Here is a 23995-nt window from a genome sequence, read left to right on the forward strand (position 1 = left end):
TTGATAAAGTTATTGTGAAATTTTCATCTTTAATTTTCATTTATCCACTCCTGCTTTATGTGTGTCATTTTTATCATGCCAGTTCTTCCAGTTCCATTTTTATTATGATATACTAACGGGACCCATGGTAATTTTATGGAATGAGAAATATACTTAATCAACAGATATGTTTTGATAAAACTGGTATTTTTTCTGAATACCACACAAAAAGAAAAGGATCACTTCTTGGAATTTGAAATTAGGCACAAATTTTTCTGATTCTGAAACTCCAAAAGTTCCAATTTTGGTTAATCATCCCAACATTCGTCAGCACAAACTCTATAATCAAGATGCACATAACAAATTCATCAAACCATGAGAAAATTTGTATCAGTTTCATAAGTTTACTCTACATGGTGGCCATAGATTCTTGTTTCACCTACCAAAATGTAATAACAACAGCGAAACAAGTAACGCAGCAATACAAAACATGTCTTGAATTTTACTTTCATTGACACTGTCATCCTTTGAGAAAGTCTATGTATTTATTTATATCCTCTGCAGGCATAGGTCAGAGTAGTTATGAAAAGGCAGTGTACTAGATCAAGTGCACTCTGGCCTAGAAAGGTAGGAGCCACAAGTGATTATCAGTAATACTTTTTTAATGAGAAGGTGAAGCCTGGGGAAATTGACATCTTAGGATTAAACAGAACCATATCTAAGCCTGATATTCGTTATTGATGTGTCTTCCTTTCTAAAAGTAGTTAATGAACAAAATACCTTGCGTTTACAAAACTATGAATGCAAAAACTTGTCTGTGGATGTTTGCATGCTTTATCATTTTGAACAGCTTTCATGTGCTGCTGTAATACAGCAATACACAATGTAATTTATATTATTATTACCATTCTTCTCTTTATTGATGTAAGCTCCAACCTACTTCAGATGTATCTAGTCCAAGTCTGGAATCTTTCTAATGAACTCGGGAATCTTTCTATCATCAGGAATCTGCACAAACCTTTGAACAGGAGTAGTGTACTCTTGTTCCAACAACCAAGTAATTCACAATTTTATTTTTTGAGTGTTGCCCACACTGAGGATTGAACCATTAACCTCCAGAAGTGGGTAGCTTACAACTGAATTTTACAAAGTACTTTATCCACTGTCCTTGCAGACAATTCTAGTATGAATTTTAGAAGCCGTAAACCTATTTTTGTTTTTAGATCTGCTACCTTACTATTCATCATTATATATAAATATTTATTATTACACATTACTAATATATATATATATATATATATATATTATATATATATATATATATATATATATACATACACATAGTAATTTAGAAACAAAATAAGAATAGAGTAAAAGAGTGTGTAATAAATTCAACTTATTCACAATGTCATACATAAAAATACTCGTGTCACATTTTATTAAAATGACTTCTGTTTACAATTAAGTGTGAATATTCCTAATTTAATTTTTTCTAAGCTTTTCTGGTTATAGTCAAGATTTTCTGCTCATTTTGACTTTCGGTTTCTGTTCTGCAAATGGGACAACAATAACAAGCAAAATATGGTCCCTTCTGATGAATGATTATCTTCTTCACAGATAACGTGAAAGCTACCCACTTTTCCCATGTTAAGAATGTTTTTTTTGTCCACTTGACCATGCTTAACTATCCAGTTAAACGGATAGTAGAAACTGGAAATCAAAAAGAGAAGACAATTCTGATTCTGACCGTTTTTCCATAATTTCTTTGACTTAAAATCTTATGTTAGATTTTCCCTTGGTTTTCTTGACTGTATTTTATCATATTCTGTTGCCTGTGTAAGAAATTTTAAGGAACCAAAATATTTTAATTTTGTTTGAATTTGTCATTAATTTTGTTGGTGCATTATTAATTCAGCTTTTTTAATGTTCAGCTATTTTTATCTTATTTCTTCCTTGGTTTCACTTTCATTATAAATTTAATATCCCCCTCTTTTCTGAGTTTATTATTCCTTCATTATTCTACTTTAGTTGTTTTCTTTTACTGCATTTTCTGCTTGTTTAATGATGAATTCACTAATTTTAGAAAAAGGTTTTATGCTTCAAATATTTAAGTTTGGTTTCATTGTTTTGTAGAGGAAAATTGTTGTTTTTGTTTTTGACTTTACAGAACATGATTGAGTTTTGCAAAGGGCAAGGAAAAACATTAGTGTTTTGTGCATTATAGGTAAGGAAGCCAGTATCTTCAAACAGCCTGATCTGGTAGCATGAGGTTATTATTCTTGCTTTCTTTCTCCACACACTGAAACTTGAATAATAGTTAATATTATCATGATTTTTTTTAAATAAGCAAACGAAAATGAAAAAAAAGGGGAAATTTTTGCCATGCATGCAAAATGGATGTTGAACCAATGATAATGACGGCAGATTTTGTTTTAATTCAAACTGGGTAAATTGTTGATGCTAAAATACAGTTCATTCTTGTGTTTTCTGTTGGAGAATCTTCTCAGCCATTTCAGTGTCATCTTTTTATAGACATTCACATAGATTTTTAGGAATCGATTTTCAAACTAACTTATCTGTGGATAAATCGTCATTTATCCCTCTTTCTTCTAAGTCACCATATTACTTCCTCCCATGTTTCTCTTTGCTTTCTCACTCTGTTACCTCAAATATCCACCAATACAAGAGCTCTCATTCATTTTTTCAATGTGACCAAATCAACAAAATCTACTATGCACATAACTACGTATATATATATATATATATATATATATATATATATATATATATATATATATATATACTGTCCAGATTTAATCTTCCTCTAAGATCATCTTATCTCAGCCTGTTTTTTAAGAACAGGAGATTTTGACATTGAAAGAATGAATGAGAGCTTGTGTTAGTAGATATACAACTGTTGGGGTGGCAAGGTCAGTTCATTGGAAATGGTCAAGGAAGACATGGGAAGAAACGATAAGGATATTTATGAGAAAGAGTGATAAATAAAGACCTGGACAGAGATGTTGGTTTGAAAGTCAATTTCTAAAATCATTGAAACACATGCCAGTATGTAAACCGGATGTTAAACTGATGATGAGGAGGACAATGATCACAACAATGTCATTTCATTATTTCAAATTGGGTAAATCGTTGATGGCAGAATACAGTTCATTCTGACATTTGGACAGGATATGTCATGATTGTGTACTGACAAATCTGCTTAGATCATTCCAGTATGGTCTTTTTATAGACATTTGCATAGAATACTGAAGACATTTTTTGTACTTAATATGTTAGTTGGCTAATTATGAGTCGATATTATGTAAAAAAAAGTTGTTGTTCTGTAATAGTTCGACTGATAACCTCAAACTTAGTCCTGAAAATCCTAACCCTCTTAAAATACAATCAAAAGATTTCTTATTAGAATAAAAGAAATTATCAGCAATACACAAGCTTTTGCATATCATAGGCAATGCATCTGCCTAAGTTAGAACAAAGGTGACCCTGGCCAAAATTCACACTAGCTAAGTCAGTCGCTATTTACTAGCATAGGGTCCCAATATATAATACATATTTAGTACATGCTTTGTTGGTGACATGATCTCATGTTGAGTTACTGGCTGCTGTTAAAACCAACTTTCTTGTAAGCGAAAGAGTCATTTAGAAGATCACAGACTTGACAAATCAGATCATAAAAGAAGTTGATCTGAAAGACTATGATATTTCTATGACTGTGAACTATTAGAGTAAATGAGAATCTTTTGATAGATATAATTATAGAGGCTTAAAGTTGATGGATCAAGTTCTGCAAGTGATTAAAAGAATAATTGAACAGTAAATAAGTCAGATAAGCATACATAAAATGCAGTTTCGTTTTATGCCTGAGAATAGTAACACTGGTGATATATTTATTCTGAGACAAATATGCTGAATGCGGACCAGATTTTAAAATGCTAGAAAAAAATTATTCTGTAGTAAGTGCAACGAGTGTTGTAAGTGCAACGAGGAAAAATGCAAATATAACATCAACCTACCATAAATTTCATGAATAAATATTTTTTAAAATAAAATCATATTGTTTTGTGAGAAAAGTTTTTTGGATTTATTTTTGCAAGAGGAGTTTTTGAAAATATCTTTTGTTTATTTTTGTTAGTAATTTCTTTGTAAAAAGGATTTTTTTAAATGTAATTTTTTTGGGGGGATTCTTTTTGTTTTCTATTTTTTCTGTTAAGGTTAAGAGGTTGGTTATTTACTAAGGAATATTTTCAGTTTACTGAAGAGCAACCATCAACGACAAAGAGGATATCCTTTCCACATAATTTGTAGTAGCTTCATGATAAGGTCTATGAAATTAAGATTATGGTTCACCATTAGGTGTTGGAATTTCTGATTCTAAACTGCTGTAGGCTTTTCAATAGTAAGATATGATGTGATCTCTAGTGTCAGAACATACTTCATTATGGGAAGAGTTAGGTGTTTGGTGTTACAGTTTGGTACTATCACCAGGAAACCCTCCTTCTTAACAGAATCATAGTTTCTGAAAATCCAGAACGGTTTGAGAATCATCTCAACGTTGTTTCCTTGTATTGAACAGGGATTCAACTGTAAAATATCCAAGTTCGCTAGATTCATGGTTACATCTAAAAATGTATTTAATGATTTAACATTTTTGCATGAATAAAACTAATATTTTTCCAATTTATTAAGTTATCTGCTGAGATTTTCATTGACTAAACATACAGCGCATTTGTAATGTCATATAGTGTAACGCCTCACTCAAGAAGGTGGTTAAGGACTCTTATTTTCTCTAGATTCTCGGCACGTGTCGTCTAGACTCCTCGGAGGTTGTTACATGAATCTGGTATACTGAAAGCAAATATCGAAGTGGCAGGCAGGAAGAAAGACAAACAATTGTAGTCTATCTACAAAAGCTTAATTTTCACAAAATTATGTACAAAATGTTTTTACAATTCTCATTCAGATTTTGTAAGTTCTTTTCAAAGACCAATGGAGTCTAATTCCTTAACACACCACTCCATCCCTTTTTACAGTTCGCCGTCAGATTTTTTTTTCCACAGACCCCTCTCTCCATCCTCAAATTATCCGTCAACAAGATAACATATACACAATCCCATATCCACCCTTTTTATGCAGGGTTCTCCCCTTTTTTCATTCAAAAGTTCATAAGAAAGTTAACTCAAAAAAGTTCGTAAAATCATCAAAAATGTAAAAAGTTCAAAGTTCGTCAGGGCTAATATAATTTTTTTTTTTCACATGCAAATTTTTTTCCTTGGTTATATATTCTTTTTTTTTCTATATACATTAATAATTCAAAGATAAGATAATCATCATTTAAAAAATTGTCACTCCATAAAATGCATTAAATTTATCAATTACTCGTAAGAGTTACTTCCCTTGTTTAAAAGTTTTGTCCCTTTTTTTTCAAATAACATTACTCGACTTTTTTCAAGGCTTTATAAGAGTTATTCCCCTTTTTCCAATTTCTTCTCATCAATCTTATAGTTTTTTTCTCACAGTCACAATCACAATTTACAAGAGTTTTTTCAAGGGTTTTTTTTTCTTCTCACTTCGCTGCTATCAACAGCACAGTCTCATAATACAGAGTTGCAGCCCTAATCAGGGTTCTCAAAGGACCCGCTTTTTTATTGAGCTAGGGGAATCTTCTCACCTTAAGCAGTTATAGTTGAACCTTCACCTTTTATTTCACAGTTCAAGTCTTCTTTCATAAGCATCTTGTAAGAATTTCTTTCACTGAGGACTTCTCACCTCAATAGACGGCCATTCAAGGTATCGTTGGGACTTTCTTTTGACGGTTCTCAGCTTCAGCTCCCTGCAAGAATTTTCGGTAAAACAAAGAGAAAAGAAAAGAAAGAAAAAGAAAAGATCTTCAAGTTGTCTTCAGTTCCTCTGGATTTCAGCATCAGGGAGGCCTTCAGGTTGCATCTCATTTTCGTCAGCACCAGCAGCCGCATCTTCCAGAACTACAGGCGGTCTTAAACCAGGATTTCTTCCTCTCCTGCCACCTATGCAATTGGCTTCGAGATGTTCATCACCTTGCCTTCCCCTCATCTTTGCTCTCTTCACGCACCATGCAATCACCAACAGCACAATTATCGTTACTAGCGTGCTCACTCCAGCTCCTGTAACCACTACCTTATGAAGCCTATCCCTAGCTTCTGTAATCTCCAGACCGTTTAGTCTGGCCTGGAATTCACTCAAATCCATTCGTCTAACTCCTCCCATAGCTTTTGATAACCTAAGTCGGGTATGTGGCAGTGAACGATGGACCAGGGGATCCCAGAGGTCAGTGAGGTTAGTCAATTGGTCATTCGCCCACTCTACCTGAGGTGCTTTTAACAAATACCGTTCCTCAACCTGATAATATGCAGGTAATCCTATGCCCTTTCCCTGGGCTTCACAACCCCTGTCCAGTTCTACCATAGTTAAAGGTAGTCCCACCTCGATTATCCCAGCAGCCGTATTACTGCATACCTTAGACAATTCCATCTTCTGTTGCGTGGATACCAACCAGGTGCCTTCAGCTACTCGTATAGCCAGTGGCAAAAGACCTTCACTTGCCACTTCAACCTTGCAGACGCTATTTATCACTCTCTCATCCTCCTGAAATAATCTCAACACGCACAACTCATGATCTCCAGTGACATACAACGGACTCTGTGACTGACAAATTCCAAGACCATTATTTCGGCATATTCCTGCCTCTCGCTGATTCAACAGCATAAATCTGTCTCTTGCCATCATCAATTAGCTCATGTTCTGACTCCACTCTGTAACGGGCTACAAACCCTAACTTGGGTGTGTTCAGCGAATAGGGTACAACTTGATAAACCTTATATTTGGTTCCTCGTTCTATCGAATCCTCTTCGACAATTCAACCACAAACACTAATGTTTTATCCTCCAAGAATTTAATATTCGGATATATTATCCTACTCCTAAACCTTGTATTTATTAATGCAATTATGACTGACAGGCATCGATCTCCCCAACCGTCCTCCAGGCCGAGCACTCATCAATGCTATTTTTTCCTAACTACAAGCAGAGCGAACGGGGTGCTCAGGGCCACCGAGGGTTAACAATTCGCGATTCTGTCCACGTCACGTTACAATAGTCAATTGATTTTTCATTGGTTGAATGTTTTCAACATATTCTGGTGGTCTCCATAAGCTGCTGGGATATGCTGAGGCAGCATTCACAGAAAAATGCATCAGTAAATGCAGACATACCACATGGCCAGACGATCAAAGTCTCTTGTTCTGCACACATTCAATATACTTTCCAAACTAAAGATTTCTTTGAGGTCATCAAAATTAAGCTTGTCTTTAAGACACACATTGCTCATCCATTGTAATATTCTCATATTATTTCTCCATTTATGACGTCCTTAACACTCAATGGCTTGTTTCACTTCCATAAATGATCACACTACATACACATGTTGGACAGACTCTTTTTGTTAATCAGTGATAATGCTTTGCTGGTTAGTAATGGCAGAAATTTTTAGTGCTTATTTCATTCATTGTATTGTAACAGCCACTCCTCAATCTGTAAACACTAGATTTTATTACCAATATATTACACTATGACAAGTAATGTCACTACAGTTGCAGTGGGAATAATGGAAACGCAAATCTTTATTAATCTCTTTTAAATATTTGAAAATATTTTTCTTATTTTCAAGATGAGTGTTCAGTTGAATTTATAAATCTTTCTAAATATGTGTTTGGAATATCTAATAATAACATTGCTAAAAACTATGCTTCTTCAAACAAAAATTTAAAGATCTGATGAATGAAAACATTAAAATGCAATTAATTTTAAATTGTGGCAAAAGTCATGTTCAATAAAAAACAAAATTCCCATTTCAGCCTTATTAAACAAGTGTGTCTTTCCAATCAGGCTCAATAATAGTGTTGTTTCAGCCAAATTCAACAAATGTGTCAATAGTGTTTTCACTGTCAGGTTTTTAGTGTCAGATTAAACAATACTGTCATTCAGTCAAGTTCAACAATAGCCATGCTCAAGTAATTTGATATCATTATGTTTTGCAAATATTTATGTGTGATATCTAATACTAATATTGCTAAAAACTATGTATATTCATATAAACATTTAAAGATCTGACAAATCAAAACACTAAAACAACAGATTTTAGGTTGAGATGAAAACCATGTTCAACAATAGTATCTTTTCAGCCAAGTGCAATAAAATTTGGTGTCATTGTTTTGCAGATTTATGTACCCACATTAAAAATATTTTAATATAATTAAAATGATACTCTAGCTCAGAATACCTAATAATTTTGCTATTCCCAAGCAATTAATAAATTAACAATCATTTTTCCGCATAAAATGTCTGTAAAAGATTCATAGAAATGTTTTATTCTTTCTTTTTTTTTTTTGCAGATTTTCTATCTGGAGAAAAATTTAGTAAACTTTAATCCATTTGATAATTTGCCAGAAATATGGAAACTATCAACGAAAACGTTGAGATAAAATCTTATTGTGAAATATGTGACTTGAAATTTTCTAATATTTCAAATTTAAAAATCCACTTAGAAACACACAAAGGAGATGAAGAATATTCCCATGAGGTTTATGAAACTTTCAGTCCAACAAAGACAAGTCCAGACAGCAGAATACAAGAACTTGCTGATGAGAAACCATTTATATGTGCATTATGTGATGCTTCATTTGTACAGAGTTCACAAATGGAAGAACACACATGCAAACATATTGGAATGGAATCTTTCACTTGTGAAACATGTGGCTCTGCCTTTGAAACGAAAACAACTTTGAATGAACATAAACTCACACACAAACAATATTCTTGTAAAGTGTGTGTTTATTCTTGCAAAACTCTTTCAGCTTTGAAATCACATGAGCAGACACATACAGAAAAAAGATATTTTTGTAAAGTTTGTGGTGCTTACTTTTCACATTTAATTAATTTAAAGAAACATATACATACACATGCTCAAAAGAAACCATTCACATGTGAGATTTGTGGCAGTTCTTTTATGTTGAAGTCACGATTCAATACACATATGCGAACACACACCAAAGAGAAATCCTATTCTTGTGAAATATGTGGGGCCACATTTCGACAATTATCTACCATGAAGAAACATCAGAGTATGCATACTAAAGACAGAACAGTTCCGTGTGAGCCAAGTTCTTTTATTTCATGGCATACTTTTCAGGAAGATCAAGAGAATATACATATTGCTGATAAATTCTCTTCTAGTAAACAAAGTGGTGTATCTTTTACAAACTCATCTGATTTGGCATCACATGAGGATACACATACCCAAGAAAAAGAATATTCTAGTAATCTGTGTAGTTCTTCTATTGCAGATTCATCAGGCTTGAAGCTTCATAAAATCAAAAAGTTCATGTGTCAAAAATGTGAAGCGACTTTTCCTCGTCAATCCCATCTTAATGATCACATGCGTGTACATTCTAAGGAGAAACCGTATAGCTGTGATATTTGTGGTGCTTCTTATAAATTTAGATCAGGGTTGCACTATCATAAACGTAGACATACTCAAGAGAAACATGATACTTCTGAAGTTACAAATGATTCTTTCACCTCTAATTTAGAAAAAGAGAAATTAGATTCATTGCATATTTTGCTTCCCAAAACCAAAAAATTCATATGTCAAAAATGTGAAGCGACTTTTCCTCGTCAATCCCATCTTAATGATCACATGCGGGTACATTCTACAGAGAAACCATATAGCTGTGATATTTGTGGTGCTTCTTATAAATTTAGATCAGGTTTGTGCTATCATAAACGTAGGCATACTCAAGAGAAACCTGATACTTCTGAAGTTGCAAATGATTCTTTTTCCTCTAATTTAGAAGAAAATTTAGATTCGTTTCAAATTTTGCTTCCTAAAGCCAAAAAATTCATATGTCAAAAATGTAATGCAGCTTTTCCTCGTCAATCCAATCTAAATGATCACATGCGTGTACATTCTACGGAGAAAACGTATAGCTGTGATATTTGTGGTGCTTCTTATAAATTTAGATCAGGTTTGTGCTATCATAAACGTAGGCATACTCTTGCGAACGATACTTCTGAGGTTAATGATTTATTTTCACGGTCTTCTAGTGTTGAAAAAGAGAAAACTTTTATATGCGAAAAATGTGGGTGTTCTTTTTCCCGGGCTGGTAGTTTAAAAGATCATATGCGTAAGCATTCTTCTAAGAAATCATACTCTTGCAAGATTTGTGGTGCATCTTATAAATTTCGATCTAGTCTGGGGTATCATAGACATAAGCATACTGGAAAGAAGCCATATTTGTGCCAACTTTGTGGTTCATCTTTTACGAGTTCAGCTGGCCTTTTTTATCACAAGTTCAAACACACAGGCAAGAAACCATATTCCTGTGAATTGTGTGGCAATTCTTTTGTGACGTTTACAAACTTGAAATATCATATTCGCACACACACTGGAGAGAAACCATATATCTGTGAAGTGTGTGGGGCATCGTTTTCCCAGTCATCCAATTTGACCAAACATAAAGTCGTACATAACAAAAAGAAGTAGAGAGTGTGATCCACCTGAAATCCAACTGTAAGGTTCTGCTAGGAAATGGCTACTATATAATATCACACAATGGCGTGTTTAAATATAGTTGAAAAGTGTTAAATATCGAATACAGCAGCAACTCCTGGGAATATATACTAGAAAGAACAGTTGGAAATAAGTCATACACCATCGACTATGATGATGCAATTCCTAGAGCTACATACCTAGAAAACAGTTATTCAATCTGACATAGGAATATAGGACAAGAAGGAGAAAGAAGTAAGTTTAGTAGAAGCTAGTGTTCTCAATTATGCTGGGATAAACAGCCGAGAGGAAATAAAAATGAAATATCAAGGTCTTATGTAAGACATGAAAAGAAACTGGAAGCTTAGGAAGATTTCTGTTATTCCAGTATTTATAGGAGTGACTTGGACTTATGAAAAAGAATTTAAAAAACTATCTGGAAAATATACTGGATGATCAAATGCAAGAGAAATTCAAACAATTGCACTTAAAAAAGATCTCTCGGTTGGAATGTATTAGATATAAAATTGAAAAGAAAAAAGAAAATATCCAAATGTAAAATATGTAAAATATTCTCAAGAAATTTCTCACTAAACATCAAATATTTTTCAACAAATCAGGTGAAGGTTTAAACTTATTAAGTCAAGTTTAAACTATCATATCTGGAGAGAAACAAGTGTATGTCACTTTTTTACATCTAGTTCGTTTGATTCAATATTATGCTTATGATGACTTGTAATTCCTATTATTTGAATTCTTCAGATTACTGTTCTTATCTTGAATGTTATTTTCACAAGGTTTTTGTTGAGTGAACCTCCAAATTTCTTCAGGTGTATCTTGTCAAACTTGGACATTTTGATACTATAGAAGGCAGTAATTACTGAAGATACAGTTAAGTGAATCAGCATTCCTATCCCATTGCGGTTAACCACCTGATGAAGGCCTGAGGAATAATTAGCCAAAACATCATGAAACAACAAATATGAAGATGAGGATAACAGTTTGCAAATCAATAAATATACAAATTACTCATCTCAAAGGATTCCAATAATGAAATAATTTACCTATATCATAATGCTTTGGAAATTTAGAATATTAACGATAGTGAGAATATGATAGAAAGTTGAAAACTCGCATATAGTTTGAAAAACAAACTACAAAATAGATAATACAATATAGCAAAATTCGATAATGCTCACATCTAACATGTTCAACAAATATGTTTGTCTTTTAACATTAGAATGTAAGGTGTAAGTGAAGAAAAAAAATATGAAATGCATTTTATTACCTGTTTTACCATCTTGTCTCAATGATAGTAGAATGTCCAATGTTACATTATATTAAAAAGACCATGAAGTCCCCATCTTCAAAAATATTTTTGTACCTATATCACCATACGTTGAAAGTTTAAAATATTAAAGATTGACAATGCGATATAAAGTTGAAGACTTGGATTGCAAGAAAACTATGCAAAATAAAAGTAGATTAACAATATAGTAAAAATCAATAAATAGATATCTACTTTGGTACTGCCTCAACTGTTTAAGTAACAACTATATGTAACGTAATGCAATGTTTATAGAATCATGCATTTCTTACATAAAATGTCTGAAAGCTATGTTCAGGAGTGAATCTAGTTGTAGTTTTTGAGTTCAATTCTTTCAGGCAGACTATTAAATCTAATAGTGCAGTTTAAAATTAAAAAATGTTTTTAAATGTCTTAAATAAAAAGTTGCCTCATCTCTAACAATTTTCAACAACTATACAAATATTTCTTAGATCTAAATGCACCAGTTAATTCTCAATGATGTTACAAAATCTCAGTGTTCACTTGATGCTCACTAAAGGTCAGAATTAGCTTTTTCATTTTTGATCTTTCCTCAAACAAATCTCCATCGTCTTCATTGTATTATGCTAAAATTCCAATAGGTTACCATAAAAAATAAAGAATCTATTCAAGTTAAAATTCCTCAGTGACACCTTGGAAACCTTGTATAATTTTCAGTGTTATTTTTCATAAATAAATCCTTGTTTTTATTTTTTTTAAACAAATCTACATTGTCTTTTTATACTATGTTAAAATTCGATCAAAAATAAAAAAAATGTTCACTTGATGCTCACTAAAGCATTAAAAGCATTTAAAATTCTTCAGTGATCACTGTATAATTTCTTGGCTTATATAATAAAATTAAGAGCTGTGAATTTCCCCTACAAAAAGAATTTAAACATAGTCATGCTCGATGCATTTTGTCACATTCTATAAATAGATTATGATATGCGAGTACATCTCTTCTTCAGTGGGGGAAAATGACAATGAGAAAAAGTGATGCTAAATACTGAAATGTATGTACTCATATTTTTAAGCATCGTATGGAAAATCAGTGGTATTTAATTTTAACAAATGAAAAAAATGAGTGAAAACAAGGATGAATAAAAATGCACATTATTGGAAATAGAAAGTGAACAGGAAAGTCAACCAAACCATGAGACTATCTAGTCTCATTGAATGCTGAAAGCTATCTGGTCATTGCTGATTACTACATTCAAATCAGATGGGGGTTTCATCACATTAATCCAGATCTAACAGATTTATTGAGAAGCAAATTCAAACAATAAAAAACACATGCCGGAAAGCAAAAAGAGTTAATGATGATAGTGCTCAAAACATCACTAAACTGTCTAATCCTGCTGAACTACTCTTCAACAGAAGGATAAAGGACACATTGCCTTTGTACACAAGCAACAGGTCCCAAAGTCAGGACAATGTCATTAGTCAGTTGAATGAAAGATGAGAATCATAGAAAGCTCAACATGACAGGAATGCTAGAGATCTACCTCCATTATACAAAAGACAGCAGATCCTAATAAAAACCAAAGCACTTTTCATGAGGAACTACTATATAAGTAACATTGGTTCATTGAATAACTCTCTTTTAGCTTGCTCACTAAGCATGACTGTGTGGTTAGCTTGCATGCAGATAACAGCATGTATTGTAACATTATATTCTATTAATAAAAGTAATATAAAACTCCAGTCTCATCCACCCTAAAGAACAAAAACAAAACGAACAAAACAAAGACACCGCTCTCCCTAAAAAAGAAAGAAAGGGTCGACCTAAAATTTAAAAAAAAATAAATACTGCTTTTCAGTTTTGTTTGGTGATGTCACATATTTACTTATCCAAATGAGTTCCAGTTTTGAAAATCTTCAGAAGTAAATGGTGTTAGTTAATTTGAAGACCCCACTGAAAATGTTGGTCGAAATTAAAATATATTTTTTAAATATAATAAATAAAAATATCCGTAAATTGAGTTTTCTTTTAATAAATGCTTATGTTGAACAAGACAACCTGAAGTTTCCTGGAAATGAATACGGATAAACAAATATTTCATTCTCTCATTTTATTGTCATCAAAATCGATAAAACACACATTTTTCAATTCTCCTCGCAGTTACTTAGTCCACAGCACACTGTAGTCTACATTGCACTGTAGAGAACCTTATGTTGATTTTATAAAATTATTTTTATATAATGCCTTTAATTAAAGTTTAAAATGTAAATGTCAAGTATCATTGTTCAATTGTGCTCTAGGCAGAAACATTCACTCCAATCACTCCCCTGTCATATCAAAGAACATACTGTTGATATTATATACCTATATACATTTTTACTTTGGATTTAGGGTATTTTTTGCACTGCTGAATCAGGAAATGGCATCCATTTCTCTTCATCAGATCAGGTTTTTATGCAAAGTTGATTCACAAAAAGAACAAAAAAAACTCCGAACTTTTTCTGTTTTGGCATTATCAGCTGAATTTTGTCAACACATCCTAGATATGTTTTTAAGGGAAAATGTTTTGTCAATAACATATATTGATTACTTGATAGTGTAGGACTTTCATGGCAGAGAACCTACTTGTAAAGGTGTGAGTCGACGTCCACCAAGTCATAATTAGGATCTATCAATTTTAGGACCGAGGTTGCAAGTGCAGGAATATCTATGTCGAAAGTAGTACGATATCCACAGGATTGTTAAAGGTAAATTATCAAGATTGCCGACTAATAGAAAGGTGTCACCAAATCATATCCTCATAAAATAAAAATATAGAAATAACAACACCTGACATAGAACTCGAGATCACTGTATTAAAGTATGGCATAAGGGCCTACTTCACAAGATTTCCAGCTACGGTATAACTGGAAATATTTTCTCGATCATTAAATCATTTCTCTCTGATAGGCTCATAAGAGTAGTGGTTGATGGGCAGAAATCAGAGGCCCTCAGTATTAATGCTGGAGTGCCTCAGGGGTGCATCCTGGGCCCAACTCTCTTCCTGATCTACATCAATGATTTCTCAAAACACATACTTAAATCATTCGTTGGCATCTATGCTGATGACACAACCATCTATAGCAACACATCAAAGGCCGTAAATGACAAAGTTCTCTCTGATTCTCTCTCCTCTGATCTTGAGCGCATAGTACATTGGAGAAAGAAGTGGCTGGCTACTTTTAATGCATCTAAAACCAAGCTCCTATCTTTACATCATCAACGCTCTGATCCCCACTTGGTATCAATTGAAATGGATGGTTCTCGATTAGGGGAAGCTCCATGCTTTGATAAGCTTCTGAGCTTGACCTTTACTCCTGACCTGAAATGGAACACGTCCATCAAGTATATTGTCAAGGTCGTTGGAAAAATGGTAGGATCCTTCTACCGCTCAAAAGATATCTCACTGCTGATGCAATTCTCTACTTATATAAAAGCCAAGTACGTTCAAGGATGGAATACTGTTGCCACATCTGGGCAGGAGCTGCTAAAAACATTCTATTCTGCCTTGACAGATTACAAAATAGACTTCGTGGCTTAGTGGGGGATGCCCGTTTCTCTTCCCTGCAACCTCTCTACCACAGAAGAGGCGTTGCAAGCCTGTCTTTGTTTTAGCGTTACTTCCATGGCAAGTGCTTGTCTGAGCTCCAATCCCTGGTCCCCCCTTGCCGATCTTTCGCGAAAAACACCCGTCTGGCTGAAACCACTGTGAAAAATTTTCCCCACTCTTTATCTGTGCCAAAACCAAAAACGTAGATTCCATGAACAAAGCTTCTTTCTTAGAAGTGCACGTCTGTGGAACTCTGTTTCGTCTGCCTGTTTCCCACCTGACTACAACTTGGATGTCTTCAAGTCCAACATAAACAAATTCCTGATAGACCGCCCCCTTAAGTAGACACTTTATTAAATCTCAACATTAATGTACTGTACACGCAATAACCCTTATCCCCGAGTGGCTTCCGGGCCTTGATAAGTGGTGACCACCTTGTAAAAAAAAAAAAAAAAAAAAAATTAATATGAAATAGCAACATTTATTTACGTGTTAAAAAAATTAGCTCAAAGCATTCTAGTTTAAGTGTTTTTTTGTAATGACTGTTCATTAGGCAGGATTCGCTAAATGAGAATCTCTTTAGAACAGCATAAAATTTAAGATTACTGATTTTTATAAACAGAGTGTCACACGTTGCTTGAAGAAAATGTGATTATTTTCCGGGGAGAAAACAGTCATTAATCATGAGCGCGAAAGTGTGTGTGTGTTCATCACATAAGAACAGTAATCAGAAATAACATTGTTAAAAGAAAAAATAATTCTCATTTGATATGGTAATTTTCTATGATAAGAATTAAGGTAATTGATAAGAATTAAGGTACATATTTTGCAACATTCTCAGCAAAGTTGTTTTATGTTTGTAATTGACAGTCTGGTGTATGTGTTGAGCATGGGCAGCGGTGATGTTTACTTGGAGAAGTGCATCCTGGACTTTGAATTTTAACAGTTAAATCCTTATATAGAGGTGTTCTCGAACATTCCAGCCTGTTTGCATGCGAAATGTAACATATTCCTTTATTCCATGTGTGAGGATTGGCAATCCGCAACATTGTTTTCTTATGTTTTCTGATACAGTGGATGTCTCAGTCGAAGATTTATTCCAGCTGTATATAGCGCTTCCTACAATAGAAACATTGGTCACTATAAACTGAATAGTGGACATATATGAGTGCTCGGTCATTTTTGCTTAAAGTTAATAGGATTATGAGAAATATTTATTTCCAAGGAATTCAAGAAACATTTCAGATCGATGTCTGTTATGTCACAATTCCTCTTTTTTTTTAACAAAGGAGTCACCACTTATCAAGGCCCAGAGTCCACTCGAAAATAAGGGTTAATAAGCGTACAGTGGTCAATGGTACAATGTAATAATTGTTAGTAGCGGAAATTTAGAAAATTGGATTAATTAAGGGAAATGGCTCATCAAGAACTTGCTTACATTGGACTTGAAGACGACCATATTATAGTCAGCTGGAAAGCAGGGAAAAGGAAGAGAGTTCCACAGGTGTGCAGTTCTAAGAAAGAAACTTTGTTCATGGAATCTACGATTAGGTTAAGGCACAGATATAAAATGGGGGAAATTATTGATAGTGTTTTCAGCTTGACGAGTGTTTCTCGTAAAAGTTTGGCAAGGGGGGACCATTCTCAGATGAGCACTTGCCATGAAAATAACGATAAAGCAGAAACAGGCTTGCAATGTCTTCTGTGATAAAAAGGTTGCAGGGAAGAGAAAAGAGCATCCTCCACTAAGCTACAAAGTCTATTTTGAACTCTGTCAAGATAGGATAAGCTGCTTCTAGCAGCTCCTGTCCAGATGTGGCAACAGTACTTCATCTTTGGATGTACCTGGCTCTTATATAGATAGAGAATTGCACTAGTAGTGAGATATCTACTTAATCAATAGAAGGATCCCACCATTTTCCCAGCGACCTTGGCAACAGATTTGATGTACGTGTTCCATTTCAGATCAAGAGTAATGGTCAAGCCCAGGAACTTGTCAAAACATGGAGACTCCTCAAGATGAGAGCCATTCATTTCAATTGATGCCAGATGGGGATCAGAACGTTGATGATGTAAAGACTTTGTCAGGCACGGAAGTGTGTGGGAATGAATGATCTGGATGGTTAAACAGTGTTTTAAGTTAATGAGAAGGAAGAAATTAGAATATTTCGATTTCCTAACAATCATTTCAGATGTTGAGAAAACTGTTAATGACAGACCACACACTTATATTGCTTCTGATATGGGTCTAAATATTTTGACCTCAAACCATTTTTTGCAAACAGGTTTATTGCTTGAAGTCATGAGGTTGATAACCTCTGTCCTGATCCTTCAAGTAGGATCGAATTGTTGGAATCTCTTAACTTCAGACGGGACTTTGTGGGGAAATTCCATAAACTTAAAAAAATTCCATAAAACTATTATCTTTGTTTAATTATCACATATGTGGATGGCAATAGATAAAATACAACACAACATGTGTATGGCGTTCGAATAGCATTATTCAGAGGTAAAACTATTGTGACAAGACTCAAGGCGGTGTAGACCCTAATTAGTTCCTCATGAGCCATCTCTCTTTTCTGAAAAAAAAAGCAAAAATAAGAATAAAAAAGGAATCTAATAAAAGTTAACAGACAAAAATAAAATAGTGACCATGGCATTCACTGAGTTGACTACCCTCTTGCCTAACACGGATTATTCTACCCTTTTCACTTTGGATTTAATTTAAGATGCATAGTCCTTGAATCTAGAATGATTTCTTACTAGTCTTTCCAATCATGTTATCCTCACCCTTTCTGGGTTTTGTTTTGTTGGAGATGATGTTGCGCTCACTCTTTCCTTTTTGTCATTTTCTTGTTGAGAAGTCTGGGGGTTGCACGTCCCTTCTGTATCTTGTCCATCATTTGCAGATACTTCACTATGCAATTGGTATGACTGATAGATTGGTCATGATAATCGGGGTGTTTGTTTCTTTTATCAAAGCTATCCTATTCCGTCAATGCAGCACGCCATTAACTTTGACATGGTATGAGCTCTCATCCAGTCTCCATCACACAATGGTTTTCTTCCACTCTTTCTGACCCTTCAGGTGTAGTTTCACCCATACCACATCTCCAGAGTTGAAGTAGTTTTATTTTGTGATTGAAATACTGCTCTTGCTTCCTGCTTCCCTACTTAATTATCTTGTTTAAAGTTTTGAGTAATTCTGGTTGGAAGAAGTGTTTTTATTTTTATGGACATCAGTTTCTGTGTTGATGATAAGACATCTTTAGCTGGTGTATTCCTGTGGTTTAGCATTGCTAAGTATGGATCAACCTTATCCATCGCTTTCTGGAAAAGGTTCTTTGCCATCTTTACTACAAATTCCACTTTTCCATTTGCCTTGCTATTGTAAGAACTATTGTAAGAACTGACCAGTGTGCGTGTGTAAAACACCACATTTTTGTAAAAGTGGAAAATTCCTGGCTACTGAAGTGGTGTCCATTCTCAGTGACCATCTGATCTGGTATTCTATGTCATGCAAAATAGTGTTTAAGTTTTGTGATCACCGTCTTTGTCTATGCAGTTAGGAGATGACCAATTTCCCAGAAATTAATCATGTAATCAACTGTGCAGAAATAGTCTCTATCTACAAATTTGAAGAGATCTGCTCTTACTTTTGCCCAGAGTCTCTTTGTAATCTCATGGACTATTAAGGGCTTGAGCGGATTGGCTACCTCATATTTTCTTCAAGTAGAGCATTTTGAAACATAGTTTCTCATGTCATTATTCATATTTGGTTAATACAAACATTCTTTTGCTCTTCTGCAACATCCTTCAACTCCTACGCAAGTTCAATGCAATCTTTACTTCAACACAGCCTGATGAATGATTGATATCACTACTTTGTTTCCACTGAAAATTAATACATTTTGTGCAGTCATTTCATTCCACACGTTAAAATATGGCCTCACCTCTGGGTCAAGATGTACTTTGTCTTCTGGCCATTCTTCTACAATTACCCACTTCAACAGCTGCATGCTTCTGTCTTCCTTTTTGGTTGGGTGCAATTCCTGCAAACTTTCCCTCTGCCACAGGAATATATTCAGTTTCTCTGACGACATCATCATCATCATCATCATCATCATCTATATATTCACTATCCAGTACATAGATTTATGCCTTTGATAGTGTCTGCAAAGAACATTTTCTTGCCAAAATGGTATAGAACTATAACATTATAACATTTTGCAGTCGTTTTGGGCATTTCCCCAATTCTCTATTCATTATTGCTTTCTATAATCGGTCAGCACTGTGACCTGTTGACCAAACGTATACTGGTGAAATCATTCCCACACCTATACTACCGCTAAGTTCTTTTTCAATCTGCATATCTATGCCTGTAAGCACTCGACTGATATAAGTTATAGGTTAACATTCTTGTTGAAATGCAACTCCTATGCCTTTTTCAATTGTATCACACTGAATGACTAACGGGTTTTTGTGGTCATAGTAACTCAATACTAGTGTTTCACTCACTAGCTTTTTGTTTTTTTCAAAAGTTTCTTCATGGATCTGTGACCATGTCCATGGCACACCCGTCTTTGCTAAATAGTGAATTAGAGCCATCATGTCAGAAATGTGAGGTAGAAATTTTGCTAGATATTTCACAAATCCTCCTAGTCGTTGCATTCCCTTCATGCCTGTTGAGCAGGGCATATCTCTTATGGCCTTTAATTTGTCAGGTTCTGGGCGTAAACTCTTACTGGTTATCATGTGCCCGAGAAATCATGTAAATGTTTATCACAGATTCACTTTTGTCCATATTCAGTCGCATCCCACATTCACAACATCTCTGCAACAGCTTCCTGAGCTTTATGTCTTGATTCACCAGTGCTCCTTCCCTGGTTTTACCCTTTCCCACTACCAGAAGATCACAACACACCGCTTTTTTGGAAGATGAAAAGTTAGAAGCGGAGTTTGTTTACAACACATTCAAAACACTCACGGAATTGGAAGAGAATATTTCTAGTTTCGATACAGAATCCACCTCAGTTCCAAATCCACAAGTGTACTCACAGCCTCATGTGTTCCAGCTCCGAGATCACAGTGTTAAATTTAGTGGAATACGAGCTGGTAAATTGGAGTTTAAAAATTTCCTAGTTCATTGTAAAAACTTTGTGGACGCAGTACACTCTAAGAAAGCCAAATTGTCATTTTTAAAACTTTTTTATTTTTAACTGGCTATGTGTCTCGATTAATGTTTCATCTTTCGTTAGAAGATGAAAAATTTGATGTGGTTCTCCATTTGTTGAGAAAGGAATTTTGGGTATTCCTTTCATTATTGACGAAATTCTTAAGCAATTACTAGGCGGTAGCCCTTAATATGACAGAGTTTGTCAACATAAAAAAAGTTTTTTGTCAGAAATCAAAGCTGACCTGTCTGAATTAAAAACCTAATATAATTTAGATTTTTGGGGAGAGAACACTCCAAGCTATGAATTGATTAGCCATATGATTTTTCAAAATATCACCAACTCTTCAAAAAGAATTATACCGAAAAGTTGATGGTAATTACCAAAAATCTGTTTAATTTTTGGTATTTACCATCAACTTTTCGGTATAATTAATATAATATACAACCTTAATTAAAGCATTTAAAAAATCCTAATTCTTACCAAGACAATTTTAAGTTGTGGAAAGGGAATTATATTAATAATCCTGCAATGAAAAATGTCTCAACATTGTAAAACTGTGCAATAAAATCTAGTATAAAAGTAAAAATAAAGATTTTCAAGTCAATTACCATGACCACATACTAGAATTATTCCAGACTCGAAGGGAGTGTGTGCTAAAAAAAATTGATCTTGCAAAATCAAAAGTATCTAACGATGTACCATATACTAAGATTGCATCTATTGCGATAAAACAACGTTCTAAGACGACTAAAAATTTAAAAAATAATTTTTAAAAATCTCCCAATAATCCTTATATATGCTACTAAATTCAGTTTTATCTAAAACTTACGGTTTTCACATACGTTAGCTTATAAGTACTTATTGTGGAACAAAGAAAATAAGTATTAATGATATCCTACTTTATTATTGAAAGGATTAAATTTCTATAGTCCTATTAGTGCACCAAATGAAATTTTCTTCGCGTGCAAATAAAATACAATACTCACTTCTTTCAAACTTTGAACTTCTTTTTGGAAACAAATCTTTACCTCTTCTACTTTCTAATTTAAAGTCCTTAAAAACATTTTCTGTGAACTTTTATCATTGCTATATTTGCCATAAAAAATCAATTTTTTTGTGAACCTTTCATCTTTGGCTATTTTTTTTTTTTTTTTTTTGCCTTAAAAACATTTTCTGTGATCTTTTATCATTGGCTATATTTGCCATAAAAAAATAAATTTTCTGAATATTTTCATCTTTGGCTAATTTTGCCTTGAAGAAAAAAACTAACTTTCCTGCGAACTTTCAGTTTTGACTGTTTTCTTCCTCCAAAACATTGCAACTGTAAAGAACTATGTTGCAATGATTTCATATTTTATTTTGGGGGAGAATATCGGAATTATTAAAGAGTTACTAATGGGGTGCTCTGGGATTGGATAAAAAGCAGCCAATCACAGTCTTCTCTTGTAGATCCTCACCAACATCACGAGAGCGGTTTACTCGAATTTTCTACCTCTTTTGCTTTCGGGGCCTTGAGGAAGACATGCATCTGTTTGCCCTCTCTGTCATTCAACACCAGACACGTGGGAGGATTTTCGACAGCAACTACAGCACCAAAAAACTTAAGGCTTCCTTTTTGTCCTCAACCCGGCCAAAACTCCACAAAAAACATTCAACGTTAACAGGACGAATCCTTCAGATAAGTTCTGCAAAACGCGACTGTTTTTTGGAAAGAAAACATCCTTTCTTTCCTCCCTTTCTTTTCAATACTAGTTATATAACAATTTTTATTTGTGTTGTGTTCCTTTCTTGTTGACATTACATTATTTTGTTATGATCTGATGTTGTGTTCGTTACAACTCTACTTTCAACCGAGTCGTTGTTTGTTTCGTTCACCACACTCTTTTCTTCTACCTCTTCTTTTACACACGTCCGTTCGCTTTAGTGACTAAAAATCGTCTGTCCTCCCGCTTTCCTTTCCTCGTTATTTATGGAACCAGGGTACGAGATTCTCCGAGATTCCCCGAGATTCCACAAGACTTTTTTCCACATAAAAGCCTGTGGGCGCCATCTTGATTCTCAATTTGTGCTCTGCAGGCACAAACGCGCAGCCGCTTTAACGGTAAGCCACTTCTTTCTCCACAATCCCCCCTGATCTCATGATCACAGAGACGGCAGGGGGTGGCGATTGCCGCCGTCGGGTGCTTCTGCGAAGGGGGACAGTGCTGCTCACAACTGCAGCTACGATTGGGCCCTTGACATTCTTGACTAGGACTCTGGTGTGGATCAAGAGATCGTCCACTTCCATAGTATTGATCTCAGTGATTCTCTGCATGTTCGTGGAGATTTCTTCTGGGAAGCCATTCACTAGGTATGGCTTTACCGTCATCTCCAGGCTCCTCTCCACGTAACCAGCCAATCCTGCCAGTCTCCTGATCTCCGCAGCAAAGACATCAACAGACTCATCAGTCCACCTCAAACTTGCAAGCTTGCCGAATGCTTCAAATGGACTCTCAGCAAAAGCCAATTTCAGTCTTTGCTCCACTGAGGCAAGGTCTCACTTATCTTCATCACGCATCTGCTGGTAAATAGTGAGGGTTTCCCCCTCTAAGTATAGCGGTAGCAGGGTGACCACGTCTTCGATTTTTTGCAACCTTGCCACCATCTTTAATTTTTCCAGCCATTTAATTAGGTAACCCTCCCCAGTGAAGAGTCTCAACATCTGAGTGTTCAGTCTCCAGTCAGCCGTGTTAACCTGCTTGACAGGCTGAAATAGCTCCTAAGGTTATGATCAGGATTTGGTTCTGGGGTTCGGGAAGGAGTGAGTCACCTGCTCGACAACAGCTCGTTTCTGCTCTCTTCTTTTTCAATCGATCACATCTGGCTTCTCACCACCAATGTCACACCGCACAATCTAAACGTCAGCAGCATGAAATACTTTTCAAGAGATGTTCATAACTTTTTTCTTTTTGTACCTTCCAGGGAATTTTCCCCAGCTTTTATATCCTCCTATCTAGAAAATAAAGGAAGAGACAGGAAAAAAAATAGCTTCTCCCATCATGCCCTGCCTTCCCAAGATGCCCTTCGTGTATATAAATGAGCTAGCCATCCTTTCCTTCTTCTTTCTCAAAGAGCGAGGCAGATACGCCCGGTATGTCTTATTTAAAAAAAAAAAAATTTCCTAACCATAATCTAGCTTTAAACAGTACCTCCCCACCTTTCGCATATACCCCACACCTACGTCTAGACCCAAAAGATCTAAACAGGGACATCATGTGTTGTCACCACGAATCCCCAATCATGGAGGAACTCTCGCACAAACTCTCTGGTGCAAAGTTTTTCTCCAAGCTAGATGCCAAAAATGGCTACTGGTCAGT

At 34.7% G+C, this 23995-nt stretch overlaps 1 protein-coding gene across 1 annotated transcript in view; it reads left to right on the forward strand.

Moving 5' to 3' along the window:
• LOC145292225 (uncharacterized) overlaps positions 1–22406 on the forward strand; it is a 47680-nt gene extending 25274 nt beyond the window's left edge. The window contains exon 2 of the mRNA XM_080138546.1: positions 8426–22406. Coding sequence (XP_079994672.1) covers positions 8485–10575 — 2091 coding nt within the window. The 5' untranslated portion in view covers positions 8426–8484 and the 3' untranslated portion in view covers positions 10576–22406. The remainder of the gene's footprint in view (positions 1–8425) is intronic.
• Positions 22407–23995: the final 1589 nt, after the last annotated feature.

Source organism: Euprymna scolopes, chromosome 13 (assembly GCF_053919585.1).
Source record: "Euprymna scolopes isolate OS-2025 chromosome 13, ASM5391958v1, whole genome shotgun sequence".
Lineage (NCBI taxonomy): Eukaryota > Metazoa > Mollusca > Cephalopoda > Sepiida > Sepiolidae > Euprymna > Euprymna scolopes.